The following is a 15,218-nucleotide window of genomic DNA, read 5'->3' as shown; positions in this document are numbered from 1 at the left end:
TAGAGCTTACAGCTCATCAGCGTGTTCTGCCCAGGTCCCCACCATGGGCCCGGCCCAGGAGAGTGAAGCCGGAAACATGGCTGCCTAGAAATGCTCCTCTTTTCCGAGGCTGTGGGTCAGCTGTGCAGTTCATCAGAGCCTGTACTCTCAGGCACCAGGCCAGACAGGGCCAGAGCATTCTGCACGTTGGGAAACGCTCTTTTCTCCCTGCATCTCAGCAGCTTGGTTGTAGCACCACCAGAAGGAAAATACATACTCATTCTGATGTTCACCCCCTTCTACTGTGATCTATGAATTTGCTATATTCAGCTCAAGGTTGGTTATCCAAGAAGTCTCAGATCCTGAGCTCCCAGGGACTCAAATTCACTACCTTCATGTTGTCAAATTCCTGTCTTCCAAGATTCTGGGCAGAGGTTGCACAGAAACACTCTTTCAGAGAGAAAAAGAATGCTCTACTGTGGTTATAAGCTGTCACTCAGCCAAACCATCTCTTCTTAGATATGTATTTACCCTTGACTTGGGCGGAGAGAGTAGAATTCTCAATAATCTCCCCCACCCCCCCACCATGGTGAGACTGTTAGGGAAAAAAAGTCTTAAAAATAAGAACATGTTGCCAAAATATTATACAATGTCAAACTCCTCTTGAGATTTTATGTTGTCTGTGGAATATTAGTCATTTTGCTTGTTTTGTGTGGTCTCACTCATCTCTCCCATATTTCTCCATTAAATACATGACTATAGCTTGATAATTTCTACATAGGTTGCCTTGATGAAAGATCCTGGAATACAGCCCTGAGCTAATTATCCTAGCTCCGTGCAAAGGATTTCTTGTGATTTACTTAAATTCTCACACCAGTGCTTTCTTTGCATTAAGATGTTTAGAACATATTTTAAGACAAGATTCTAAGAGAAATGGAAGGAGTTAGGGGGAAAAATGCTTGAGAGACTGTGTTTTCTTTTCTCCTTAGGAGAAAAAGAAAAATTTAGCCAGTCGAGCTTGTTGTTTGACACTATTTTTAATCCCATTATGACAGCTATGTAACTATTAGAACGAAATTAGCACAGATCATAAAGACCTTCCATCTAATGTTATAAACATCCTAAAATGAAACTCACTGTTTAGATCTGCTTAGATTAGCAACTAAATATAAATGAAATAATACAAAAAGACTGAGAAATTCTCTGAGAAATTCCCCTTGAATCATTATATGCTTGAGTGAAACAATGACCCGATTTCCAATGTTTTCAAACATTTAGAAGAGAATATTTGGCTGGTCATTTTCTTAAGCATTTTGGAAATTTGTATGTTTTCTGCCTTTTCCAATGCCTTTTAACCCCTGCCTTATTTGGAAATAAGAACCTGTCATACAGAAGCATATATAAACCTATGCAGTCTGCTAATGATTTCTGAGACTATGTCAGTCTAACAAAGTCCATTTGAGTTTTCCTACAAAGAAGGATACAAAATCAGTCATCATTACATGATAGATTATAGGTTAGTTCTTTTCATGAATTCAAATATAGTGGTTTAAAAGGCCACATACACCATGCTCAAATAGACCCTGTGCTATATGTTCATTTTCAGTTGTATTTTATTTGGCTTGGTCTTTATAGAGGAAACATTAATTTAGCCATGACTTCATATCTAAGGAGCTCTTAAACACTCCTGGGCATCAGCTTAGGGAAGAGAATAATAGACCTAACTAGTTTTCAAATTAATTAAGTACTGCTGTCTTTTCAGAGATTAATACAGGAGACTATACAGCTAATCAATCATATCTTCTACTAGGTTTTCTTATTTTAATCAGGAGAAAAATTATTTGAGTGAGTTTCAAGATCCCATAGGAGCCATGGGGCTCCTGGCAATAAAATAGCTGTTTCATTTTAGATGAGCAGAAAAAAAAATTATTTCTACAAAATTTGATTAATGTACCAATTGATCCTTTAAAAAGTTGGCTCATATGGATAACCCACATTGACAGTGTTGTTAGAAATGCCATGATATTGGTGAACAGCTTATGTTGTTGTTGTTCTGTCGCTAAGTTTTTACCCTGTGAACCACTTGCACGCCAGGCTTCCCTGTCTTTCACTATCTCTGGGAGTATGCTCAAACTTATTGAGTATTGAGTCAGTGATTCCATCCAACCATTTCATCCTCTGTCGCCATCTTTATTTTTTGCCTTTAATCTTTCCCAGCATCTGTGTCTTTTCCAGTGAGTTGGCTCTTCGCATCAGGTGGCCAAAGTACTGGAGCTTCAGCTTCAGCATCAATCCTTCTGATGAATATTCAGAATTTATTTCCTTTAGGATTGACTGGGTTGATCTCTTTGCTGTCTGAGGGACTCTCAAGAGTCTTCTCCAGCACCACAGTTCGAAAGCATCAGTTCTTCGATCCTCAGCCTTTTCTGTGGTCCAGCTCTCACATCTGTCCACGACTACTGGAAGAACAATAGCTTTGACTAGATGGATCTTTGACTATAGCAGCAACCTATAGTGATACTAAGAAGTACATAGTTTGTGTAGCAATCTCCATGTATATTGCATTACATAGGATTCCCATGAAGGATAGTATGGAAGAGAACTTTGAGTGGAAAAGCACTCTCTTTTCAATGCATAGTATTCATCCTGCCTCTATGCCATTTGTTAATTCCAAAATTTCTCAATTGCTTAACTCATTATTGACTAGAAACATATTAAAGTGTCTTTTGTTACTCAAATGTTATTGACTGGAGACATTTCAATATCCGCTTACATAACAAATCGCAGGCCACAGGCATTAGTTTCTACAAAAATCCCCCAGTCAATAACGTGTTAAAACTAACACTCATTATGAGCTTAAATATGTTCGTGAAGTCATTTTTACTAGTGCTAATAAATAAGTATGCCCCTCTTAAATCTTTAAAAATAAATACTTTATCACTATTTTCAAATGTACAGTAATGACCTATAATTTTAGAATAATAAAGAGTCACATAATTGGATATTTAAATACACACAGACACATCATATGTATGCTTGTATTTGTTTATGTGTATTTTGCTAAATAGTTATATTTAGTATATTGTGCTCATGATGAATTCTCATGCAAGTCATGCATACATAATAATTAGAAAAACTCCTTTCCAGAAGGTGTTATTTTTAAGACAGGGCAACTTTTTCTTGAGACCAGATCCAGTTTATTAAACAAGAAAACATTACAAATACATTAATGTTCCATATGTTTACTGTCTATGCAGCATAAACTGCTCAGTTGTGTTCAATTCTTGATGATTCTAAGTCTTTATTAATTTGCACTAATGAAGGGGGTGTCCTTTATCAATTAACAAAATTTACCAAATTACTCAGGGAAAATATGTTGCTTAAATATCAAGGAGACTGCAGGACTTGATAATTTTTTAAAAATCTGTAATTGTTACAAGATTACTTTCAATCACCACTGTAACAAAAGCTTGTTTGCTCAGTCTGTACATTCTACCCCAAATACACATAAAAATATTTCCTTAGTGGCTTTAATCAAAAAGATTAACTTTTTTATTAACAAGATTCTTTTAGTATAGATGTGTACAAGTTCTTAGATTGTAGTTATCTCGTCACTAAGTCATGTCTGACTCTTTGCAACTCCATGAACTGTAGCCCACCCGGCTCCTCTGTCCACGAAATTTTCCAAGCTAGAATACTGGAGTGGGTTTCCATTTCCTCCTCCACGGGATCCTCCCGACTCAGGAATCAAACTCACATCTCTTGCATTGGCAGGCGGATTCTTTACCACTGAGCCACCGGGGAAGCCCATCAGCTTGTAGTACGTCCAAGATAATTCAAAAGGTTTTTATTTGAAACCATAATCACTAAAGATATTTTTAAGGTCTCCAGGATAAATATCTAATTTTGGGAAAGGAGGTTATTTTAAGTTGTCTGTGTGTAGATACATTTTTGTACTAACCTCCTGTTCTGGTAGTTTTATGTGTCATTCAATTAAAAAAGGAAATATTTTTAACCTTTCCTCCCATTGAGATATCTTTTATGCTGGAGATAGAATAGCTCTGAATCTTGGTTTGTGGGTTTCTTTATTTGGTTTTTTTGGTTTGTTTTGTAAGGTCACAGTGAACAACTACTTGGTTTGTCAAAAATAAATTTTAAAAGAGTCTTGATCTTCATACTAGGATTGGGACTCTGGCCCAATTCTTGTGACCCTGAACTTCCTGCTTCTGCCTGACTGTTGTGTCACTGATGAGTCCAAGCACAGAATGAGGAAGCATCACTCCCCATGTGGGTACTTGCTTGGAAAGTTATAGAAAAAGACAAATGCTGTGAACCTTTGATAAGATTTTTCTTCAATTAGATTTTTTTCCCCCAAAAGGAACATTTTTATTTTCTGCGGCCCATATCAAGAAAGCTAGTTGTACCCACTTCAGAAACAAGGTATTGCCATATTACCAACTTGAAGTATCCTCTTTATTTTTTATTTTTTAAAGTGAGTATACAATTTATTTAACATTCAGACCTCATTAAGGCATGTGTAATATTGCAGTTTTACTAAGGGTTTAACTCTACCTAGGGTGATTGCTTGCTAGGGCTTAGCAACAGGGTCTAGTTCACACTTAGTGCTAATTAAATATTTTACTGAATGAGTATAATACCAAGCAAGATGTATTCAAAGGCTTTCATAAAAAATCAATTTTAAAGGCCTTCCTATTCAGGCTAATGACAAACACGGTACAGGCAGACGTGTTAGTTTAACATAATTGACTGGTATTATATACCACTTATATCTTTTAGTCCACAAGTATATTATGAAATGATAGAGGAGATCTAATAAAACTATTTCTACAGAGCCAAGAAATAAATGTCCAAGAAAGAGAGATTTTACAGACCCCATCTTTTATATCCATTGCCAGCAGGTTAACTCTAAAGAGGATAACGCCAATGGCTTTCCTGTCAAGGGGTCATGATTCCCTGGTGGCCCAGTGGTTAAGACTGCGCTTCCAATGCAGAGGACGTGGGTTTCATCCCTGGTTGGGGAACTAAGATCTCACATGGTGCATGGCTTAACTGAAAACAACAAAAAAACAATATCCTCTTTAGTGGTTGCTGCTTGAGAATGTCCCAGGAACATTATACATCCTCACATATGGATTCCTTTGACTTTGTCCCATTTTCAGTAGGTATGAGAGCTGATGTAGGTGACTGGTGGCTTGATAATCTTGCACTTTGAGTGGTTTGTCTTCCTAATGCCTCATTAGAGAGGACTGTCCATATTAATGTGCAAGAGAGAAAATATAATTGGTCTTACTAAAGATGTATTTCTGATATTTATATATACTCATTTAACTTGATGCTTATTCTTAAACATACCTACTGAATCTCAGAAACCATTTTTTTTCCCAATTCCACAAACCATTTATCCTTCGGGCCTCTGAACTTGAATAAATATTGCCACTTAAATTAATTCATCCTACCTACTGGTCTACTTCTAACAGGGAAACCCTAAGTGGTCATCTGTATTTAAAGATGATTATATTGGTCATGAACTTTTCCAACTACATGATTAACAGGCTGTTAATTCCAACATAAAATGATAATATATGGCATACTTACGATTTTAGTACAGAGGAGCCTGGCGGACTACAGTCCGTGGGGGTCACCAAAGAGTCAGACACAACTTAGCAACTAAGCAACACTGGATTTTAGTAGACTCTAGTAACTTTTAAAAATCTTTTTAAAAGATTCTACTTTTCTTTTTGTCCTGGCTAGTAATAGTGAATAATAGAATATCACTAAGTCATCTGACAATAATGCATGACAATAATAATACACACAGTGAAGGTTGAATAATATCCACTGTTGCATCTCTATATCTTGCCAGGCTTCATAAACCTTTGCCTTACTGAAAACATCAGATTTTAACAAACTGAAGCTCTTTGCAGAAGAGCTGAATGAGTACAGAGTTAGACAACATATTCATCCTTCAGGCCATCATAAAAGGCAGTTAGAAAGCGAATCAAAGTTTGAACAACACTGTCACAATCCTCACAATGATAGTGTGTCCAGAGGTGTGCAGGTCAATTCTGCATTTCCTTGAGTTGGAAGCTGCCTGCTTACTCTGTGCCCTGCCCTGAGTAGCTGAAATGATAAGACACTTGTATGATTACCATTGGCAATTTTATGTAGCGTTTGATGCCAGAACCTGATGTTTTTCATCAATCCCAACTAGAAACATTACTTGCTTTTGATTTGGGCAGAAGTGGAATTCTCCAGAGATCTCTAATTTAAAAATATTGACCACAACTTTGATCCCACGGCTTTGATTTTTCCTGGTTTTGCCATTTCTGTCTTCCTTTCTGAAGAGGAGCCCACAGTCTCTTTGCTAGATTTTCTTCTCCACCGAGTGCAGTGGGGGCAGGGACTTCTTGCTAATTATTCTGTCACAGCCCATCTCCTGCTCTTTGCCCAAGAAAGAAAAACTACTTATTTGGACAGTCTTCTTTTTCGCATTTCTCACTCTCTGTGTGGATAAAGCCGGAGCTTTCATCACCTCCTTGCAATACTTCCTTCTTTAAACACATTTTTTTGGTTTGAAGGCAGGCTGTGGAGCTGACTCCCAGCCTCCTGACTGTACATCGTAATGTCCTATCAACTTTTCTTTTTTGCAGAGATCACCACTGGCATGCCAGCCTCAACTGAGACAGCGTATGTGTCTTCAGGTAAGGAAAATAAGCTTGTCGAGTTTTACTAACCAGAACGACAGGCATCACAGCTGGCTCTTCCTTCTACTAATCAGAACCCCTTCCGCATCCACATTTCAGCTGCTCCTGTTTTCTGCTCCAACATTTTTTCCCCAGTTCATTCTGCCTTTTTTGGATTTTCCTTAAAGGAGTATGGTTCTTGCTGTGTGTCTGAACTTGGACCCGAGAGGCATGCATGAGAAAAAGGAACCTAAATGGAACTTGAGGAGCACTAGACCAGGAAAGGAGATATCTGGGTTGTAACTTCAGCTTTTATATCTTTCTAGGTGCTTCTCTTAGTGGTCTCTGCCCTCCTTCATCCATCACAGTTCATTCCTGGATAATGTATCACTGTCTGACCTCTGACCTTTGGGCTCTTAATGCTCAGTTGTGGGTCACTGAACTTGGGCAGAAGCATTGTTATAAGCCTGACTTTTTAAAATGCTGTTGCTTTTTTTTTCTTTGATTTGTTTGGTTTTGTTTGTTTCTCACTTTCCTATAATATGTGCTGATAGCAATTGTGGTCTGAGCATTTATTAGCTACTTAAAACCCAACTCTACTAACCCATATATAGCCCTAATTCATTGATTTCTCCACTAGCCATGAATGTCATTCATCTGGTGTGAATTTAATTTATTTTTTTTACTTTTTCTTATCCTTTGTGATTATGTAGTTAACAAAACTTTTAGAATATTTACAAATAAATATTTAATCTCAGAGGCCGTGTGATTTTACAGCCATTTTCTATCTTACCTTCCCCAGTTTAGCCTCTTCTCTTCAAAGTCATTGTTCAAAATCAAAAAATCTAGTTTTCTCTATGGCCACTTTGATCATATTTAGGGCATATGCTTGTGTTGTAAGGTGGTGTGATCCTGGAGTATAAGAGGATCTCACTATTCTGAGTAGCAGAAAAAGAGTGGGAGAGAGAGGGGATATGGAGAGATGGAGATAAGAAAAAATTTGTAGAGTTTCTGAATTTCCTCACCTTTCACTCTGGCATTTCTTTAATGTACAGACTTCATTTTCTGACCCCAATAGGTGCTGTTACAAATCTGAGCTTTTAGATTTATGGGGTGCTTGCCTTGGGAATTTGGAATGACTGTAACTATTATTTTCGGATATGTGACTTGAATCTTTATAACTTTATGGCTGCTGAATTTCAATCCTTCTTTGATACTGAGTTGTTCTTAGTTCTTACTCATAAAAACCCTTAGGTCTCATGCTTTTTTTTTTTTTTTTTTTTTTGCATGAGGTATGCTTTATGCTCTGCTTTACCTAAATACTGGTTTTTCTTCCTTTAGCCTTACCATCTGAGAGAATCAAGCTGGTGTGCATCCCCAATGATTGTATTATGTATTTATTTAGTACATTTTGTTCAATACTAATGTAATCACTGTAGTGGACCCTGCATGGACTATATTCAGCATTGTGTTTGGCCAGAATGTTTATGCAGAGCAGTTTGCCTGAAAATATTTTCATCCTTCTTTTTTTCCCTCTAAGCATGAAAGTTGCCTTTCATTCTCTCTGAATGTGGAGAGTGTTCTCTTTGGTTTCATGTTTCTTAAAATCAAGACCAACCTAAGAAAAGGAATTGTCTATCTTACCTGGAGTGTGGATCTGTTCAGAGTAGTGGTTCTAGGAAATTTGAAGAGCAGTTTGGTGTGTGGAGGGGTATCTTTGCAGATGGACCAGCCCCTTTTGCAACTTTCAGAAGTCTTTGTATCCAGACTGTAGAAACATTCCTCTGTGGGATATTCAACTATTCTTTGAATATTGCATATACCTTCCTTTGACTTTGAGATGCTTTCAGCTTTTCTGTTGCACCATTTTCTAGACCTCTTGTTCTAGGTGATACCCAAGGCTGGCAAAATTTCTAATTTAAGAATCCCAGTGGCATGACTCAATAAAGCTTCATTCCACTTTTATTTTTTATAGAGTCTTCCATTAGAATATCAGTATCAACAGAAGGAACAAATACCTCTTCATGTAAGTATATTTAAATATTCTGTTCACTAGTGTTTAACCCAAGACAGTATCTGCTTCTGAAGATCATGTTCATATCTCTCCTCTATCCTTATTGGGGAATGGGGTATCAAGTTTGGGAATAGGATGTGGTGTTTGCTGTTTGGAATAGAAATGAACTCCTGCTCTGCTTGGGATTGACCAGATATCCCCTCCCCTTGAGATACATACACAGTTTTAAGGTAATGTAATGTCTTTGAATGTTGGTGTATAACTGCAGCACTTCTGAGGCCTAGTTCTGGGTGAGCAACAGAGAACATTGTCAGTTGTTCGTTTCTTTACTCTTCTTTTTTTAGTGTATCATAATGCCTTCAGCAATTGCCTGAGGCGTGATACCCACCTGTTTGGGACCTTTATTCCAAAAAGCTCCTCAGTTCTCATATAAAGTCTGTTGTGATGGATTATGGAAACTATATATAGATGCCCTTGATTCAGATTTGATAGCAAGTGACTAATTATGAAAATGTTTGAAAGCAAGTCCCTAGGCAAGATCTCAGATTAGTTTTCAAATGTTTAATGTGAAATGTGCTTTGTGCTTGTGGAGGTCTGCAACTGTTAGATTGATTGGTGCTTTGCGCTGTGTCAGGGGAACTTAAGAAGTTAGCAAGGACTAGTAAAAATAGTTTTGATACTTATAAATTGTGAATAGCCTAGAATTAAATTTTGATATGCAACAGGGGAGTGTATCAGGCCTTGAAAATAAAACTTACAACTATAGTCTTTCTGTCCCTGATTTTAGCTCTTTATTTAAAGCTCTTTCTCAGTTTATTAAGTTCTTCATTACATAGATATTCCTAATTATTCTATTCCAGCCCAGAGAGTGTGTTTAATGAACAATTTCCTTTCTCTATCAGCCTGGTATAAAATACTTGAAAAGGAGGTATTTCTTTGAGGCAATTTCCATAGTTTTGCCAGTCAGTCTAAATATCCAGTTTGATTTTAAAATCCATTTGGGATGGTGATACCCAGACTGTCACAATACGATGTAAATGTATTTTTATTGCATAAGTATGATGTTTTGACTATACTTTAACTAGATAAAGCATCGTTTAACTGGATTGATGGCAATAATCTAGTAAAATCAAACAGGAAAGGAAATGCTCAGATTAGATCGACTTCCCCTAAGGATAAGCATTCCATTCCCCAAAATGATAATACTTTCTGGGGAGTTTGGGATGTTTGTTATTTAACTCTCATTACAAAAAGATTAGAATAATTATGTAGATTTTAGCTAACTAGTGTTGAGAAATCATATTGAGCCTTGTTTTCTATTTTTGAGTGTTTATTAAGCAAACACGAACACTAGAATTTTCTCTCTGTCATTTTGTCTGGGAATCATTTTCCCCCCTGCATGATTCATTGAAAGAAGTTATAGAAACTCTTGTAATTGGAACCCTTCATGCTATCATTAATGGGATGGATGTGTTTCTTAAGTATATCCGAGTAGTTTGGGAATGGAAGAAATACTTAGGGAACTGAAATGAATCTCTTAGTTTACATTTCTGTTCACTGCAATACTGTGGAGAGAGAAGTCATGTTGAAATTTGACTCTGATCTTTAACTCTCAGCAGAATTAGTTCCTGATACTTGGTCAGGGTTTACAAGTAAGAAAGAAGGCTTTGTGTACCATTGCGTTAAAACATTTCAATGGGCCATTTCCGTATGGCACGCCCCCTCCTGGTGGGGTCTTGGTAAATACTGCTGAGTTGATTAATGAATACATTTTTTTTGTCATATTATATCCATTTAATGAGTACATTTTTTAATCTCATGAAGTTATGTTCTGTCATTTGGAAATATAAGCCAATAGTGGTAGGGTCCTAAGTCCATGCTGGGTGAGAACAATCAGAGCAGCATGTGACAGCTCCTCCAAAGGCCATTTCAGTGGAATTCTGCATTGGGGCAGGGCTCTGATGCAAGCATATCTCAGCTTAGTAAAGGCTGGAGCTGAAACTTGAAGAACCAGCAATCATAATACCCTGGACTTAAAAATTCAAAATATAGAAAAGTGTCAAAGGCCCAGGAAAAGTTCCCACAGGTCAGAAATAATCAGCCCTGAATAGGTTTCTTTTCACTTTGTTTCAGCCAGAAAGGAGACATGTAAAACCCCTGTATGTGATTGGAAATTTTAAGAGATTTATGTTTCATCTGCAAACACTTTATCACTTTTGCTCTCTTTCTATTTATTTTTCCTAGCATTTCATAAATATTGGTGAAATAGCAAAGATATGATACTAATCTTTCCCTTTGTAAGGCTCATTTTAACTACTTCCTCTGTGAATTTGGAAATTTGCATTATACATTCACTCTTTTTAGAGTTCTTCATTTATAATTCTTTTAAAGTGTCTTATAATAATCTTTTGGTAAAAAAATAGCATTATTTCCCTTCATTTTATGTTATTCTTTTGTAAAGGACGCATCTGTGACTTAAAACATATGAATACTTTGCTAAATGAGTGTCCTATTACACATAAGTGACAGGTTGTAGAAGAGAAGAGCTTCAAATTTGCAAAAGTCAGTAGGGCTATCTTGTTCCTCCTTTATACAGCATCAGCAAAAAAGTAAATGGATTGTTTAGGACAAACCTTAATGATTTCTCTCTGAATTGCCAACTGCTGGTGACCCCATTTTGCAGACAGTTTTGTCAAATTCTATAAAAAAATACAACTGTTATACCAACCACTTTACTGAATTAAGTCCCATCCATTCCAATTTAATATAAAAACGAGGGAAACAAAAATAGAAAGTCTAATGAATAATAACAGGAAAGAAAATAAAGAAAACTTTCTGGAAAACAGTCTTAAATAGTAATATATGTTTCAAATCATAGTAATAGTAATAGCAAACCTGTATTGAAGGCTCACTGCATGCCAGGCACTGTACAAGGTAATTTGCATGGTTCATGGTTCTCATAAAACCTTCTTGCATTTCTAAGATGATGAAACTGATGTATTTTGTCTAAAGTTTCTCAAGCAAGATTCAAACCCAGGCAGTCCGCTAGCCTGTTGTAACACATGACATTTTGTTGCCTTTAAAAAAAAAAAAAAAGAAGACTTTAATATTCAAAGGAATGAGATTCTGTGAATGGGTGGAAAAGTCGTCACTGATACAAAGTGGATTGAGAGTATGTGTAGTAGATGAAAGTAAATGCATTGCCTTGAACCAGCTGAGCCCATTTAATCTTTATGTTACCCATCAAAGCGTGGTGAAGGGAAATGAAAAGAACACAGACATTGGATAGACTCACGTCCTTAAGTCTATATACCGGTGCTGTTAATTACTGCATATTCCTAGGCAAGTGATTCAGTGTCCTTAAGACTCAGTTACTGTGTACGGTATAATCACGTTTATCCTAAACTATACTCAGAAGCCTAATATGAACAAATGAACGTGAATCGTTTAGCACTTAGATGGTCTCCCCTATAGACAGAAGAGGGCCAGTACCTGAACAATGCACCGTGTCTCTGAAGAAAGTAGAAATGAAGGGAGTCCTTCCATTTTATTTGAGCAACATAAGAAATTATCCTTACTGTTGGAGCAGGAAGGGATTAATGATTTTTCAGTCTAAATGGTGATGCTGGAAGTTCTATGCCAAGAAATCACTGTCTGTTCCAAAATAATATATATTCTCAGCTAAGACTGCACTGGAAAGGAACTTATCCAGAAAGTCCCCTTTAAAATCTCTGAACAAAATGAACAAGTCAGTCTTTAATTTGGCACCTAAAAGAGCTAGCTGAAGGAAGAATGCCTTTTGTCTGCAGAAACATTTCTGTTATAATGAGATTTACAGCATGTTCCCTGGGAGATAGCTTGATGCTCTGGATTGAGTAGATTGGACCAGGTCTACTGGTCCATTCGTGAGCTTCAGAGCTACGGTTCTTACTTCCCCCTTCATCTATAACTGACTGACCTACTCTAAATGGAGACAGAACTGCCCAGACCTTTGCTAAATGACTCTCAGCTGGGAAAAAATGGCATTCCAACTTCAGATCTTTTTTGGTACCAAATATGAACTCTGTCCTGTGACGGTTGAAGAGCTACTTCTGATTGAATGCAAACTGTGTTTCCAGATTTTTATAAACATGGTCTTTTCAAGGATGTGGTAACTCTGTGTCTTGTGGAGAATGACAGATTGCCATGCTCTTTGGCAATAAGAGAAATCTTTCAATGGAGATTGCCCAACTGGTATTACTTCCACTTTCCTGATTGCCTGCAGAGTTAGTTACAGATTTTTAGGGCAATATAGGGACTTGGAAAAGAGTCGGGGCTTGTATGTCACAGTATTCATATTCTGACTTCATGCTCAGTTCTTTCATTTTCTATGTGAATATGTCTTACATTTTCCCTTACAACTTTCCCTTGTACTCCCTGCAACTGTAATATCATTCCTCAGTTCTGCCTTTCTAAAGGCATTCAGTGTCCCTCATTGCATTCCACTACTTGATAAAACATTTCATCAAGCTTATAAGTAACTTGTCTTTAACCTTTTGTATTCCGTTGAAATTAATCTGTTACAAAATTATCCTTTTGACCCATACAAATATGTGTGTACTGTGTATATATAAATAACTGATTCTTGTATCATACTTTAAATTTTATAAGGTATATTTTCATTTATTGAGTCATTTATTCACACAATAATTCAGTAATTCTATGACCTAGATTTCATCCCATTTGTCAGATAAGGAACTTGAGACTCAGAAATTTCTGACATATCCAAATTCAAAAACTACATAAGTGGTAAAACAGAAATTTAAACCTGAATCATCTGATTTAAATCATGTTGTTGTTGTTTTTAATTACAAAGTCTTACAGGATCCATGCAACTACCTTGAACTTCTTTTTTTTTAATAGTTAAAAGTTTTAAATTTTTATTGAGGTATTTTCAGTTGTACAGCAAAGTGAATCTGTTGTACGTATACATATATGCACTTTTGTTTAGATTCTTTTCCCATATAGGTTATTACAGAGTACTGAGAACTATTAAATGCTATACAGTAGATCCTTATCAGTTATCTCTTTTATATATAGTAGTGTGTATGTTATTCCCAGCCTTCCAGTTTATCCCTCCCAACCCCTTACCCCTTGATAACCATAAGTTTGTTTTCTACATCTGTACATCGGTTTTGTAGATAAATTCTCTTATATCCTTTTTTTAGATTCCACATGTAAGTGATATCATATGATATTTGTCTTTCTCTGTCTGACTAACTTCTCTTAGTATGACAGTCTCTAAGTCTATCCATGGAGCTTGAGCTTCTTAAAAACAAGGAAAAAAGAGATCTTCTTAAAAAAAGCATCAAAATGGAGTCTAGGTATATAATCACACTTATACCAGTTATCTCAGAGTCAGCCTTTTGGTGAAATAATAATACTGTCTACAATCTCCTACGTAGTGAAATGGACAGGAAAGCCCTGAGTTACTAGCAACATAATTCAAAGTTTTAATACCGTAAAAGGAGGCAGAAAACAGCCTAGAATCATTCCAATGACCTGCTCTTTGACTTTGTTAGTTTGAGAATTTATCTGTTTCAAAACATTGCTATTTACAGAGGTGGGAATAGGAGCCACTGTGCTAATAGGAATCAGATTTTCAACAAACAGAAATCTTCGCCAGTGGTCGATGTTGGGGGTAGATGTGTGACCTTATTCTAGGCTGATTACTGTTTAGCCTCCTCTTGCATGTCATGTGAAAGTCGCTCAGTCATGTCCAACTCTTTACAACCCCATGGACTATACAGTCCATGGAATTTTCCAGGCCAGAATACTAGCTAGAGTGGGTAGCCTATCCCTTCTCCAGCGGATCTTCCTGACCCAGGAATCAAACCTGGGTCTCCTGCATTGCAGGCAGATTCTTTATCAACTGAGCTATCAGGGAAGCCTTGTATAATGTCATAAATCCTAGATGTCATTTGTATGATAGCTATATTTGTTAGTAGAAAATTATCAGCCCCAAAGCAATTATTTTCCTGTATTTCATTCTTTGGGGGGGGGGGGGTTTATTGGAATAGTCCCTTGAACATTAGAAAAGATCCTCCATCTTTTTGTATCTCACCTGGGAGAGGGAAGGACATCTCTATTTTTCTTGCTTTTAGAGAAGAATTAAAGCTATAATTAAGTGTTTTTAATCATTAGGAATAGAGCAGTGAGGTGGATTATATATAAGAATCAAAAGGAAATTAAGTGGTGACATGAAGACAAGAATATGGAGTCAGAAAGGCACAAAGAAAGCATTTAGGAAAACAGAGCTAGCAGGATTTTAATGTTTGCTTATCAAAGTAAATGATGAACTTGGTGGATTTCTTCAGCCTTCATTTTTTTTTTTTTTCCCCAACTTATCTAGGGATCTTTTAAAAATGGGAGTAGAGGCCCATCTATTATTAAAAGACCTGCATGCTATGGGAAACAGCACCCCCACCCCTCAAAAAGGGTTGAAGAACAATGTTATAAAGCAGTAAGAAATATGGATGGTG

General features: G+C 36.7%; 1 protein-coding gene across 7 annotated transcripts in view; it reads left to right on the top strand.

The window, feature by feature from the left end:
- The window catches only part of NRG1 (neuregulin 1), a 228,912-nt gene that overhangs the window by 65,078 nt on the left and 148,616 nt on the right, over window positions 1-15,218 (top strand). For 5 of the 7 annotated variants that reach the window (XM_070459919.1, XM_070459917.1, XM_070459918.1 and 2 more), the window contains exons 4-5: window positions 6,651-6,701; window positions 8,659-8,709. The exons of the other annotated variants lie outside the window; for them this stretch is intronic. In XM_070459919.1, coding sequence (XP_070316020.1) covers window positions 6,651-6,701; window positions 8,659-8,709 — 102 coding nt within the window. The remainder of the gene's footprint in view (window positions 1-6,650; window positions 6,702-8,658; window positions 8,710-15,218) is intronic. 7 annotated transcript variants of the gene reach the window in all.

This window comes from Odocoileus virginianus, chromosome 32, assembly GCF_023699985.2.
Source record: "Odocoileus virginianus isolate 20LAN1187 ecotype Illinois chromosome 32, Ovbor_1.2, whole genome shotgun sequence".
NCBI classification, from domain to species: domain Eukaryota; kingdom Metazoa; phylum Chordata; class Mammalia; order Artiodactyla; family Cervidae; genus Odocoileus; species Odocoileus virginianus.
This window is presented reverse-complemented; position numbering and strand designations above follow the sequence as displayed.